Source organism: Anser anser (assembly GCF_964211835.1).
Source record: "Anser anser genome assembly, chromosome: 6".
NCBI lineage: Eukaryota > Metazoa > Chordata > Aves > Anseriformes > Anatidae > Anser > Anser anser.
The window spans coordinates 24,017,392-24,031,757 of NC_139726.1; the positions used below are offsets into that span (position 1 = coordinate 24,017,392).

Below are 14,366 nucleotides of genomic sequence, written 5' to 3' on the forward strand. Positions count from 1 at the left end.
CCAGCCCTGCTATTAATCATGACTTGCCTGTCTTGAAATCTCCCACGGTTTGGTCACAGCTCCAAGGTCACAGGCTGTCATTAGCATTGATCTGAAAAACAGAAATGAACAATACAAGCTGAATCAACCTTTGTTGGATTTCTAAACAACTCTGCTCTGGGTGCATAAATAAATAATACATATATAAAATGTCAGCCATGGCACCTTCTTTTCCTCCAGAAAAGAATGACATGTTTGAAATCTCAGCCATCAGCATGGCTTTTACATCACAATTGTGCCTGTGAAGGCTAATGTATTGCAGGTCATCAGACAATGAATTTTTGGCGTTGTGCACTGCACACTAGAAAAGAAATGGTATTGCACGGGAGTAACTGCTAATTTTGCAGTACTCCTGCCACTACTTATATAAATACATATAATATACCCGAAAGCATGTACGTCACATGATATAAGTAAGGGCATTATTATACAATAATACCTGCAAACTGAATTAATTTATATGCCTATTTGTAAGTGACTGCTGTAGCAAGAGAACCTATAATCACAGGAGGCAACACAGACACTGCTTAAGCAGTTTCTACTGCTCATCTACAATAAAAATTTAAGATTTACAATGAGCTGTACTGTTCCACTGTAGTTTAATACCTAGCTACAACCATGTTTTATATGCATTAGAAGAAAGAAACCATTCAGCTGGAGAAAGCGTTTATGTACAGTACATGATGCAGATAAAAGTCTAAGAAAGTTTAAATGAAGAACAAGGGCACTGAAAATGAAGCATCAAATATATTGCTTGAATCTAAAATCAGGAATGAGTGAAATGATATGGAAAATAGAAAATGGCCATTTTTTCAGTTTAAAAAAAAAAAAAGACACCCAAAAGGAAATAGAATTTTAATGAAATTTCATATAAATTGAGACATAATCAGATATGCATATGCAAATACGCACGTGTTGGCTCAACAGTGGCGTGTACCCATACCAGCCACAATGTCTATAGGGTGCATGCTCCAATCATTCCTGAGGGCTAGAAGAGTACTGTATCTGCAAATTCCCAGTTACAAACTACAGGAGCACAAAAGCCCACAGAAGAGAATAGCTGGGAGGAGGAGGAAACAGGAAATGGGAAAGAAAGGCCTTTGGGTTCAGAGGCAGAATATTGATGCTTTCTGGAGAAAGATCAGAAGGGCTGAGCAGTAACTGGTGAGGCTGGGAGAAGGGGAAAAATATGCGGCAGAAGCAGAAATGGGAATGGAGAAGGTGAGGTTATACTAATTACATCCCTGCTAAGTTTGGTAATGTTTGGAAATCATATCATATATATCATCATCTTTTATTTTTAAACCAAGCTGCCTTTTCTTGTTACTGCAGTCTTCTTTCCACAACATAAGAAATTCCTTAAACAAAGTCTACACTTTGAAATAACTAGAAAGCAAGAAATGTTAGTGCTCACCGAAATATTTCTCGATGTTTCTTCATATTCCAATCATAACCACCTTTACTGACAAGTTCAAAAAACTCAGTCCTTCTCCTGCAACAAAACAGATTATCAGAGAGGCAAACGGATACTTCCAGGGCAGCACTGCAGTAGAAACATGGTTCTCTAAGTGATATGAAACCATTGAACCTCATGTATTATTGTTAAAGACGTTACACTGACAGTCCATTTAAGCGAAACATACTAATTTCTGAAAATGTTCTATAAATGTCTGTTATCAATGTCAGAGCTGCCTAGTAAAAGCGATACTGTATTTATGGCCTCTGAAGATAAGGAAATAAATGATACCAAAATGTTCAGTCTTCCATGGAAGCATGAAATGTTTGACTACAGCAGTGGACAGACAGACGATAGAAATACCCCTGAATTATACACACACTTCACTTTACTTGTCCTTGCAGAATGTTTTTTTTACTTCTGGATCCTGAAGGATTTTTCAGAGCCTTGTAATTACAGTTATTTCCAACACACAAAACACCAAGATGCTGTGGATGTCCTGAGTCAGTAGTCCTCACTGACTTTAAATTAGGTCTCCCTGCTTGACCCCATGCTTTGTCTTCTGGAAGATCTTGCCAATCTCCTCAGTGATGGACAAAACATGAATCAGGACATGTTAATGCTCGCTTGGTGCCTTTAAGTACCAAAATTCGGACTCATAGTCTGTAATTTTTATCACAACTCACACTCGAACTTCAATGGGCTCTTACTACACACAGTGTGACTACACATGCAGCGTGAAGCAGATTCTGCCACAGATGCAGAAGTTGAAGTACAAAAATATGGAACAACTTGCTTAGAGTGACAACATATTAGCACCAAAGCTGGAAACAAAATCCCTATGTTTTGGGTGCCAGTCCAGTGCCCCAGCTCATGGGAGACTGCTATCTCCTTGCCATGTGGGCACATCATTACTAGATTCCTCACTGGAGAAAGCTTATGGCTTTTTATTTTCCACATTTATGTCAGCTGGACTGCAATTTTGAACAGTAGTTATTGAAAGCACAGTCTGATGGCAGTGAGTGCAAGTTTTATACACGGTGATATCTAATCCCTTATGCTTCTTGAAATGAGATGTAAAAGAATTTTACATTAGACTATTTGGGAGTACAATGCAAAGTCATACATGCAGAAAACAAAATTCAGTTCATGTACAAATTCATAGCATCGTGGCCCCACTGGGAATAAACATTGCAGTGATGAACATTTTAATGGCCAAGACTACTTGGCACTTAAACCTGAAATCAACCAAATCCTGAGCTGATCATCAATAACTATGTACTTCATTAAGAGGGAGAGTGGTAGATTTTTGCATCCCGTATTTCAGTGCCCAATCTAAGTGTAAAATGTGGTAATTCTTTCATTTTGTAGTATTGGTTATTCTGCATAATTCATATGTTACTGGACACAAAATGGGCAACAGTTTTTAAAGCTGAAAGGATTTAAAGATGTCAGGAAGATGACATCTCAGAAACCTCAAACATTCACATTTAAAGTACAGAGATTCATAAACAGTAACTGAAAATGTTGCGAGTCTCAGGGCCATACATTAAGATGAAAATTTTAAATTAGGAGTTTGCTTTGACATCCATTGGAATAGATGTAGATGTATTAGTCTAACTCCATAGGGAATTTCTAGTATAGGAAAGAGTCAACCTGAGGAAAGCAGTCATGTATAAGGAAACAGTTTAGTGTTTCCTACTGGTTACTCAGGCATGGTATCCAACAGGAAGAGGTTTGTTGCTATTAAGCAAATATAACATGACAGGATTTAAGAAATAAAGAGAATGACAACGATTTGGGAATGTTTTTGAGTAGCACTGACTCTTGTATTTAGCCTGAAAGGGAAAGTTGACTTGCTACATATAGCAAATGCAGTTGCTTTACAGTTCAGTAGCTCAAGACATCATTTCAGCTAATTTCCATAACCTTCGCTTTGGTTCCATTCTTTTGCTTGCTGTATTATCTATGAACATCATTTAATGTTATCTGCTAAAATCAAGTACATTTTCCATCTAATCTTTTGCTGAAAGTCATCTTTTTGTTTGTTTGTAGAAAAGCAGTGCCTTGAGAGGGTCATAAAGCCTTGATCTGCCTGAAATTTTGTTGCTCTTTTGCTAATTGGATTTTCTGTTCATTAGGTTTAAGCATTGTAAGAATACTGATATGATAATTTCCTTCCCTACAAAAATATTGAAGACATGGCAAACTGAAAAAACAAGTTAGAATAGCAAGGTTCTTGTGTGGAAACACCTGTTCGCATTGGGTGGCTTTTAGAAGTGTAAACCAACAGTGATTTCAGGGAATCATTTTCAGGCACTCATAGAAGTAGAGTAGCATAACCACCACCTGATTAATGAATCATAACAACATCAGAGGAAAAGATAACTTATTTGCAGACTTCTGAGTAAAGAGGTCTCATTTACTAAAACTTTTCTGATTCATATAGCAACTAAAAATCAATTATGCAAGCAGGGAAGAATAATCTTGAAATTCAACTGATGTCCCTCTTTGGACTTTATTTCTTTGTATTAAAACTAGAAAGACAACTTGACCACATAGTTTTTTAGCATAAGGCAGGCAGGGAAAAGAGCTTCATCATGCCTGGGTTGCCTCCTAAGGCGCTCTCCAGGATAGGCCCTCTCCAAGGCACAGCCTCCAGCTCGTTCAGGGGCTGCAGGGCCAGCGGGAGCGCATGGGGCCATGCTGGGACAGCTGCCCTCTCAGCCCCCTAACCCTCATCCTCTCCTTACAGCACAAACCAATTCTGCAGTCCCCGTTATTTGCAGGTAGGCAGTAGAACCTCTACTGTCACATCCCTGTGGTCCTTGTATCTCACTTAAAGCTGTCAGCAAATTCCACTGCCATACCAGCCCTCCAGATCACTAGCTAGCCTGACAGACAGCTTCAAAAATAATGTGTTTTAAAGGGTTTATTTGTCTTCCTGTGGACCTTCATGTCAACAAGCAGAAATTTCTTCGCAGACTGACTCTTAGTAGAAACCTCTTCATGGGCTAATTTTACAAGTTATTTACAGTAAAACTATTCATAAAAACCCTTTCTTAATACAGCTTCTCTGAGAACAGACTTGCAGGAAACAAAGAAAAGTGTCTTTACTGCCAGTATTGTTCAGAAGTAGCCCTTAACAAAGTAACACAATACTGGGAGAAGAAAAAAAAAAAAAAAAAGACAGGACAAACATTACAGCATCTCAATTAGTATTTTAGTATTTTTACAATTAACAGTTAAAGATACAATGTTGATATAGAGAGTTGAATAGATAAACTATGCCTGAAGTTACCTAGAAAACTGGTTTGGTATCAACCATCAGCACACATAAAGGGGGGAATACATGTATACCCCTCCTCTAAAAGTTGAGAAAAACATTACCAAACGCTACCCAGAGTCGTATGAGATAGGATCCTAAACAAGAATCCCTAAGGATGGAGCATTGTCAAGGCTGAGAAGGCAGCATGTAAAGCTGCACACCTGCCAACACTCTCCCTGTAAGCCAGCCACAGACGTGCCAGAGGGGGTTGATCCAGAAGCATAAAGTGCTGGTGACACCATGACTCCTCCGGCTACACGCACACTCCCACACAGTCTCACTGCAAATATAACTTGGTAATAATTAGCAGTGTTTGAAAAACAAAATAGAACCAACTTGAAGTCTGCTTAGAGATTTGATATGCAGATGAGAAAAAAAAAGATAACTGGATGAAAGAGATCCTATTACACTTCTCTACAGTTAATCTTATTTCTCATCTGATGCAAATTGGCATAATTTTCTTCAAAGAAGTAACATGTAAGCTTTCATTACCTCAGCATCCGGCTCTTTTATTAAATACAGTAATTTTAGCATAGGTGGTTAGAAAGTCTGAAATGGCGGAAAATAATTCTAAAATGTCATTGATTTTCTACATGCCTGAAAAAACGATCACAGAAGGGACGAGAGAATTATGGGACCAAACTGTAGCTGATTCCTGGGATCGCTTTGAAGTATGAGCCTGGGACTTCATTTGATTTTTGTTGATATAGATGTTACACATTAAAGCAAAACTTACTTGGACACTTGAGATATTTCTATTAGCCTAAAATATACTAAGTATTAGACTAAATCTCTTCAACCACAGCTAAAGACTAATTTCTCATATTATATATCCTCATTGGTATTTAATAGGTCATTAGAGTATGTTCTTCGAATTTTCATTTGTCAAATACAAGAAATGCCAATACTTACTCAAAATACAGAGTGAGGTCTGTTGCCAATATCGATTGCTTTAGAAGCTGCATAAGGTCACTGTAGTCCTTAGAGGACAAGTTAGCAAAGATGTTGTGACCCTATAATGAAAGAGATAAAGGAGGTAAAGGACTAGCAATCAATACAGGTTTTTAAAAGGTTTTCTAACTCTTTAGCCTACTGTTTCTCTCTAACAGAAGCTTTTTCTGATTCATGGCAAAACTATGACAAAATAATAATGTTAATACTGTGGAGATTACTTTGGGGAGGAAGAGTTGACGATTGTAATCAAGCATCTGGGATGTTTTTCTAAACTCTACTGAAATTATAGCCTCTTGAGAAAAGATTTACTCTTTGCTCTGACCCTGCACAGTCTCAGTTTATGGAGGAAAACTATGGATACATCTCAATCTTCCCTCTTATTAAATGTTTTTGGGAGCTGTGCTTTGCAGCTTTTGAGTTGTGCTCCTAATAGATTTATCTGAGCTGCAGCTTGCAGGCGCACAAACTGCTGTTAGGGCAGCCAAAGACACTAAATCAGTTTTTTCATTCAAAACAGCCTGTTTGCTCACTCTGACCATTACTGTATTCTTACAGCATATACAAGCTTTTCCTACACAGGTTGAGGAACTGCAACTTTATGTGGTTTAAAGGCCCAATAGGCTACTTCCTATGGGTCACGGGCTAAGAATTTGAAAGGTGCTCCATAGCCAGAATGAAGAGAAGAAAACCATTTAATACTGTTATTCAAGAACAGAGAGGTGCTTTTGTTACAAATTCTGAAAAAATAATAGGGACAGAGATCCTACAATTTCTCTATGAAATCCAGGAGAAAATAAGCTGAAAGAAACAAAATTAATGAAAAATTCTAACAGTAATCTTACAGAAGTGGTTTCTGTGGCAGTACTCACATAGGATTAAATTCACATAAATAAAAGTACTATACTTTTTTTTTTTTTTTTAAATAACCTGTAGAAACAACAATGTTCTTGCTAAACAGAATCTTATTTTGGTGACATTTTGCACTGTAATGCATGCATTCAGTATGCACTGCCATCTACTGCTTAGGAATATTAAAATGAACTTAAAAATGGGAATTTTCCAGCAACAGAATTTTTATAACCATGATGGTGTGAGGACATAGACAAGATAAGGTCTGGAGGTAGAGATGATAACAATTTCTTTATTTAAATAAATCAGCTAATTGTTGGTCTAAAAAATAATTTGTCATACATAAAAGATGATCTCTCTGTGACTGATTTTTTTAAAAATTATTTTTAGGTAAGTGATGAGAAAGATTTGAAAATCTAAAGCTTATCTATGAAAACCAAACTTATAACAAGAGTAATCAAAAAAAAAAAAAAAGTATCAGGAAAACAGCAGCTATTACAACAGGAGTAATTTACCAAAGTGTCTGTTAATCTATAACATTGTTTGCCTTGTTGGCCTGTTTCATCATGTATAAACCATACCACTACAAAGCTCAATATCACTTATACTGAAGCTAGTATGTCAAGAGTAAAGGATAAATAGCTCTTTTGTCCGCCATGATAAGAATCTACAGAAATAATGCAATATTCTATGTTTCATCCTAGATAGTAAAGAGAGACTAGAATATCAGTGCACAGGATATAATCTAGTTTCAACTTATTTTACACAGATGGTGTAAACTGGTGCATCTATGTAAGAGCATTGGAAGATGTAAATGTGTATTTATTCCAAACCGAGTGGTGTTGTGTTCCCATTAATAGACAGTATCTATTGGATAAAAATCCTCTGTGATTAATTCTCTGGTCCACAGATGAGGAGAAGAAGCTGCCTGAATGACCAAAGCAGACTTTTGGTTCAAGTAATATTTTACATCTACAAAAGCAGCTAGATTCCAGGAAGAATCCAGAAAAGAAGTAGATTCCAAGACAAAACATTATTTTGTAATTTTTTTTTCATTATTATTTCTAAGCTGGATTTTCTTTTAAAGCATGTAGTCTGACATGAGCTATAAACTTGCATAAAGTCATCCATGTATTAAGCCTATCTTTGGAAGGACATTCAGTCATGATAACTTCAAGAAGTGGGAAAGCTTATTCCAGCAGTCGAACAGCCTCATTGTTTTAAAACAAATCTTCCTTTTTCCCTTTCTGAACTAGTCTGTTTAGCCTTCAAATGCTGCTTTTTGTTATACCTTTCTCTGCTAGTATAAGGAGCCATTTAGTTGGGTATCACCATTTAGACAAGCTAGGCTAAACTGAGCAGATTGAGTTGTTTAAATCTCATGCTGGGGCTCTCTTTTCCCATTTCTACATTTTAAATATAATGTTGAGCAACTGAACACTAAAACCACAGTCAGCATCTCATGACTGATCACTGTGACACTGCACACAGAGTAAAGCCATCACCCTGTTCTCATTTGCCATGGGACATCCCCAGATGCTCTTCAAAAGTTACTGCAGATCAGCATACAGTCTCTGATTGTGCTGTATGAACAACACTTTCATTTTTGTATATATTGAATGGATTTTGTAACAAGCTATCTGTGTATATTAAAAAAATGCATCCACTGTTTCATAAGGATTGTGCATCTTTCTACTTCTCCCACTTATGACATCTCTAGGGTACTACATGCTGCATACTGTTGCACATAAGGTGTTCTAGGCAGGAACTGTGTCCTGATATGAATCTGCAAAACAGCTAGCGTACTTTGGACAGCACAATATTGCTGACATTAATTTAAAAGAAGTCATTTAGGAAAATAATGCAAATCCACCACAAAAATAGTGATTACATAAAGTCTGTCAAAGAAATTAAATTGGTCCAGTAAAGGACTGAGATACACTGAATACAACACCTGTGGGGAAAGGTAAGAGCTCATTTTGTCTCCCTATACAGCACTGAGCAGGATGTTAGAAGACTGAGAAAAACTCACAATATGATTAGGATATGTTCTCCTTGCCCCTAGCTGATTGAGACAGATATAATCTCTGGGATCTATGATCAGCATTTGTAGTTGTTTAATTTTGTGCTAGTTGTGACCTTTGAGGTAACCAATAAATAATTCCTCAAGGAGAGGGCATTAAAAAGGTACTGTGTGTGGTATTTCCTTTCCCTGGCTGAAACTGCCCAACAGCTTACAGTGAGATTAATAGTAATGCTTTTGTACCTCACTTTGGAGAATCATGACAGCATGATTGAAATGGTGGTGCTCCAAGGTAGCAGAGGTGCCGTAGAGCTGAGCTAAGGCTGATCCGCTCCTGAAACAGAACACAGGGAGTCAACAAATACTGCTCGTCTGCTTACAAAGCAGGTTTCAGAGACAATTTAGTAATGAAAGCATGTAGCCACACTTGCCTTCTCCATGTCAGCAAACATACTTGAGAGAGTTGGCCAGAGCAAAACAGTCACTTAAAGCCAAATACACGGCATTTATGTTCCAGACCTTGCTAAATACCATCATCTGACTAAAGATATTCCTGGAACTCCATGAAGTTTTGGAATGCAACTTCCAAAGCACCTCAGCAATGCAGCAGCACAGGCACGCACCACTATGCAGTAAAAGCAGGCAGTAACGTCCTTGAGCAGGTGCCAAGGGACTAGCTCTTCTATTATTACCTTTCATTTTCAGTTTTTAATATATGTAAAAACAATGGATTACAAAGGGTGGCTACAAATGCTTTAAAAAAACAAACAAACAAAAGAACTGCAAATGCTGTGAAGTCTTGTCTATATGTGAAACCATACACTTAAAAAATTAAGGTAGACATAAAACCAGAAGTGAGAGCAGTAAATATAAAAGTTTAGCCTCTGTCTAGAATGTATTTTCTGATCATGTTTATTGTCTAAAACAAAATTAAGCTTCAAAATGCACAGAGCAGGTGGATTTTTCAAGTTTAAATAGCAAAAACTTAGACAATGCAATTAAAAACTGTATGACCAATTGTAGCATTGAAAATTGTTGGAAGGTGCAGAGAATTGGACTGGACTGTCAGAACAGTTACTGTTCACCATTACTTCACTTCTGGGACCCAGCCTTGAGTGACAAGATGGGTTTTCTTTCCAAAGAAATGAGAATAAGAGATTATGCTACAGACAAACAGAAAGAGTCTCCTAGGAGCGTATACTATAAAACTGCACCATACTGATATTTAATTATCAGAAGCAGCTATATTAGAGAGAAGGATGTCCAGGAAACATCATCCCTAGAGAACACAGTGTTGAGATATATAACAGAGCCATTTCAGACAGCTGTGATATTGCCTTCATCGTATACCTCTTGAACTTTCATCACATAGAACAGTAGCATTGAACACTGAAGATAAAATAGGAAAATGTGATGCTTAAATTTGTAAGTCAAGTTAGAGGAATAAATCATAGCTGCTGTATGAAAACTGCAGCTTCTATTTTCAGGGATATTTTATATGTGTAGTAATGTTTGTCTTTTGTTAAATGTCTTCAGCAATTTCTTTATGGAGTCGTAAAATGGTAGTCTCCTCTTTGTACTCAGTTGTCAAAGAAGTATAAGTGATAGCAGTCTAACACTAAAACCTTTACCTTTAACTCAGCCATCCCTCTGCACAGGAGATACGGTTGGGTAACATTACAGTAGAGAAGTGGTTAACTTAATCAGAGCCTAAAATGGTCTGGATGTAAATCTCAGGTCTCATGTTGGTAAATTAGGAACATAAACATCAATCAGCTGAACTTCCCATTTGTCTCGTCTTTTTTGATTCTCTTCAAGATTCAGCTGCAAACATGCATCTAGCGGTGCTTGGTAACCTTTGCACCACAAGCTCTGTCTTGAGCACTGCAATTGATTTTTCTTGCTGTGGTGATTGAAGATCCAGACAGTGTCATTGTTTCATTGAGACTGTACAGCAGCAGCAATAGCTCAGGAAATGGTGGCTTAGCGAATATCAGAAACATCAATTTGAGTGATGTTCACTGAGGCTACTCACCCCCAGAAATGCCGCAGCCAGTGCACATACACATTGCAACAAACAGGCTATCTTTGCATATAAAAGGGTATGACAATAGGCCAACACACCTTCACCCTGTCTTTCAAATACTTTGGACAACCATTTGACCACTTCCTGTCACAGTGTAGGATTAGCAGTAATGCAAAACAGACAAATCTGCAAACACATTCTGAGTTCTGCAGAACAAGAGAGCCTCAGGGTCTCATTTTCTGACTGTAGAGGGCCCAGGGAGCGAAGAAAACCACACAGGATTTGGAGAAGGAATCTCCGTGTCTGACAGCTTCATTTCACAGTTTGTCCAGGATGTTGTCAGGGGACATTTCCTACTGCCTTTCAAACACAGATTTTGGAAACAATTTGACCTTGGTCGACAGAGTTCCCTTACCACCACAGTCCGAAGTACCCGCAAACTTTCCATTAACCTGTGGCTACTTCAGTAACATGTCTGAGGGCAGCAGCCTAGACAGTAAAAATAAGCGTGAGTCAGGGTTGCCGGATCAGGTCCTGAGCACTTTGAATAGAATAAAAATCATTCTGAGAATTGCAAATGATCCAGAGAGCAAGATGTTGTATAGGTAATGTAAGAATCTGCCTGTGAGATACCTGAGCTTGAGGGGAACATCAGGCTTTGGTACCTTGTTTCAATATTTGGTGTCTGTTCACAAGGAGTAACCCAATCAACAGCCTGATACAAAGGACAAGCCAACAGTTACCACAAAGAACAGAGAATTATAAAGATGGATAGTCCCTTACTACATACAGGAATAGGAATACTTAGCCTTGGCCTGGGAGGCCTGAAATTAATGCTTCATTCTTTATCCTCGGTCACCTTTTGCTCTTCTGTGGAAGAAAAACAAATTAAAGTAATAAGAATTAGAAAACTTACTTGGCTTGGAAGGCATTGTTGGTTCCCCTGTGGTCAAGGTCATGACATAAGCATCCCACAATCAAAGCTAAAATTTCAATTTCAGTCAAAATCTCCTGAAATCCTGCTGTCTGAAAGCAGAAAAAAATAGCATCTGTAACTATCTGTAACAAAAAGGATAAGTAATGATAGTCCATTGAGCAACAGTCAACTTTGTTTTGATATCATGAACATTTCAGTAAGGAGAAGATAAATGCTTTATTGTCATATTATGTTCCCTGCTGTATGTTAGATGGTTAGCAGAATAGATAACGTTCTTGGAGTGATCTGTTATTATCTCTCTGTTGCATTTGCAGCATGCCATTTCCCCACGACCCAGAAGGCACTAAAGGCAAAAAGAGATGGAAAAAACCACCAATAACTACACACTAAGATAGCAACTGAAATTTCATACCATAGAAATACAAAACAAAATTGATTTTGTTTTGAAATTATTGTTCAGAGAAGTACTTTAACACAGATTTCTTCAATCCTGAGGTGATCATTTTAGTTAATCCCTACAGTCAGAGATATCTAAGATGTTAAATCAAAAGAGGTATAAAAGAAGCCAGCTAAAATATAGTCTATGGAACTATTATGAACTATTAAGTGATTTGTTATCTGGGACATATGAAATGAAATGACATGATTTAAAGGGGAAATACCTCAAATTGCATAATTCTGCTGCAGATACCCTCTTGAATTTGAGAAAGAATTTTGAAAATGTATGTACCAAAATTCCCCATGACCACCTCAGGTACACCTGTGTGAATGGAGAGCTGACCTACCAACATTTTTTGCCGCTATACCTCTCCTCGTAGAGGAGACCTGCTATAGCAGTTTTTCTCCCTGAACTGCCTCATGCCAGAGAAGAAACACTGCTGCTGTTGCTAACCTCAGGCGTCCTGAGCAGGTCCTGTTTGAGGAGGTACTAGAGGCTGCGTGGGACACCCCTTGTCTGGTGCCTTGCACCTTACCCTCAGCAGAAACAACCTGGTACTTCAGCTCTTCAGAAGCACAAGGGCACATTGCCTGTTAAAAGGACTGACTGAGCTGGAAAATCATTAACACTCGTCTTTCCATAGTGCCAGGCTCCAACCACACTCTCTGACTAGCCACATACTCTAGTTAGCATGAGAGGAGATTAAATAAAGAAATATAAAATACATTTACATTGGAAGATCAAAGCTAGACTGAACACTAACACTGCATAAGAAATCCTTAATTCCACTGATTCTGAGTGGGGAATATTTTCACCCACTGGCAAGAAGAGTGTTAAGCGATACAAAGACAATGAATAACTGTGGCATTTGGTGTCCTTACACTTCTGTAGGAACGTACTGCCTAGATGCCAGTCATTGCTACAATACCATGTGAAAACTCTGCTATTCACCCTGAAGACTATAAATTCTACTTGAATAAATGCTTATTCAAACCCCAATATTCTCTGTTTTCATAGTCTGAAAGGCAGTTGCAGTTAATTCTTAGGCAGTACAGAGAACCAACTTTCCCTGAGTGCTCAGGAAAACATTTTAATGTGAACTGAAGAAGTGCAGGACTTGCTACAAAAGCTTTATAACTGAGCATCAAAGTTTATATATCAAAAAGATCAAATATGAGGAAAAAAGATTCCATTCAGGAAGTGTCCACTGGTGTTCAGATTAACTTGAATATTTATGAAAGGGCTTCTCCTGCTTCCTAGTAGCATTGCTTTTTAAAATTTCTGTAGCAGCTACCCAGGCAGAGAAAATAATTTAAAAAATAGTGTTTTCTCTTTTTACTTTTAAATATTGCTCTTATATAACAAAGAATAAGCAAGGTCTATTTAGAAAAATAAAAATAAGCTTGTAACTGACAACATACCATGTGTCAAGTTTCAATCTAGAAAAAATGTTCAAAAGCTGAGTTAAAGCAACTTAAAATAGATGTTTCATAATAGAAAATTGATGGTGCAATAAATAGCCTTTAGCATAACAGAAGCTTTGATTAAACTTCAGGATTCAACCTGCATTATAAATGCAGGAAAACTGATTAAGGAATTTATTAACAGTAGCAATATCTCAAAAATAAATTCAACATTTAATCAAAAATCTTGTCATTGAATGTATGAGAGAAACATAGCATATTTCACTTAATAAGATCATTTAAAATAAAACAATGTTATGATAAGAGGATATCTGTTTTCTTGCATTATATTCAGACCAAAGGATTACATTTTCCCATTTTTTGAATTTACGCAGAGAGAAAAAATACATAGCTATAGACGATGGTGCAGTAAAATTTATTTTCACCAGAAAAGGAATGACCCATAACTCATGAGTGGCAGAGTCTCCAGTGAGTTATGGAGGTCATTCTTTCATGTGAGGAAATGAATTGCATTCATTATACCTTGCTCCACATTTATATGTTTTGTTATTAGCACACCAGATGGGATTTTAATTTTGTATTACTTACTTCAAAAAGTAAAAATGAAAAAGTATCAATATGAACTGGGTTAGGCAAAGGCATTGATAATGAAGGCTGGGCTTGATCCTTTGGTTTGCTCTCGTGTGATGTTCCTACCTTGCAGGAGCAGCCTTGCTTCAGTGCTTGTCTTCAGAATACTTGTACAAGAGTATGTAGTACAAGAGTATGACTCATAGTACTGGGCTTATATTTCTCCAGTGTCTAACTGGAGAGAGAAAACATGTATATTTAGACATACAGGAAGACACACCAAAGGCTGACAAGGGAGTGAAACAACTGGTTTAAGCTTTG

General features: G+C 37.4%; 1 protein-coding gene and 1 long non-coding RNA gene across 9 annotated transcripts in view; one reads left to right on the forward strand and one right to left on the reverse strand.

The window, feature by feature from the left end:
• Positions 1 to 14,366, forward strand: part of LOC310901470 — a 75,293-nt gene that overhangs the window by 43,578 nt on the left and 17,349 nt on the right. The window lies entirely within an intron of this gene.
• The window catches only part of PDE11A (phosphodiesterase 11A), a 135,105-nt gene that overhangs the window by 24,382 nt on the left and 96,357 nt on the right, over positions 1 to 14,366 (reverse strand). For all 8 annotated transcript variants that reach the window (XM_083841026.1, XM_083841024.1, XM_083841023.1 and 5 more), the window contains 5 exons: positions 11,592 to 11,701; positions 8,893 to 8,983; positions 5,736 to 5,836; positions 1,454 to 1,531; positions 28 to 91 (listed from right to left, as the gene is read on the reverse strand). In XM_083841026.1, the coding sequence (XP_083697152.1) occupies positions 28 to 91; positions 1,454 to 1,531; positions 5,736 to 5,836; positions 8,893 to 8,983; positions 11,592 to 11,701 (444 nt within the window). The remainder of the gene's footprint in view (positions 1 to 27; positions 92 to 1,453; positions 1,532 to 5,735; positions 5,837 to 8,892; positions 8,984 to 11,591; positions 11,702 to 14,366) is intronic.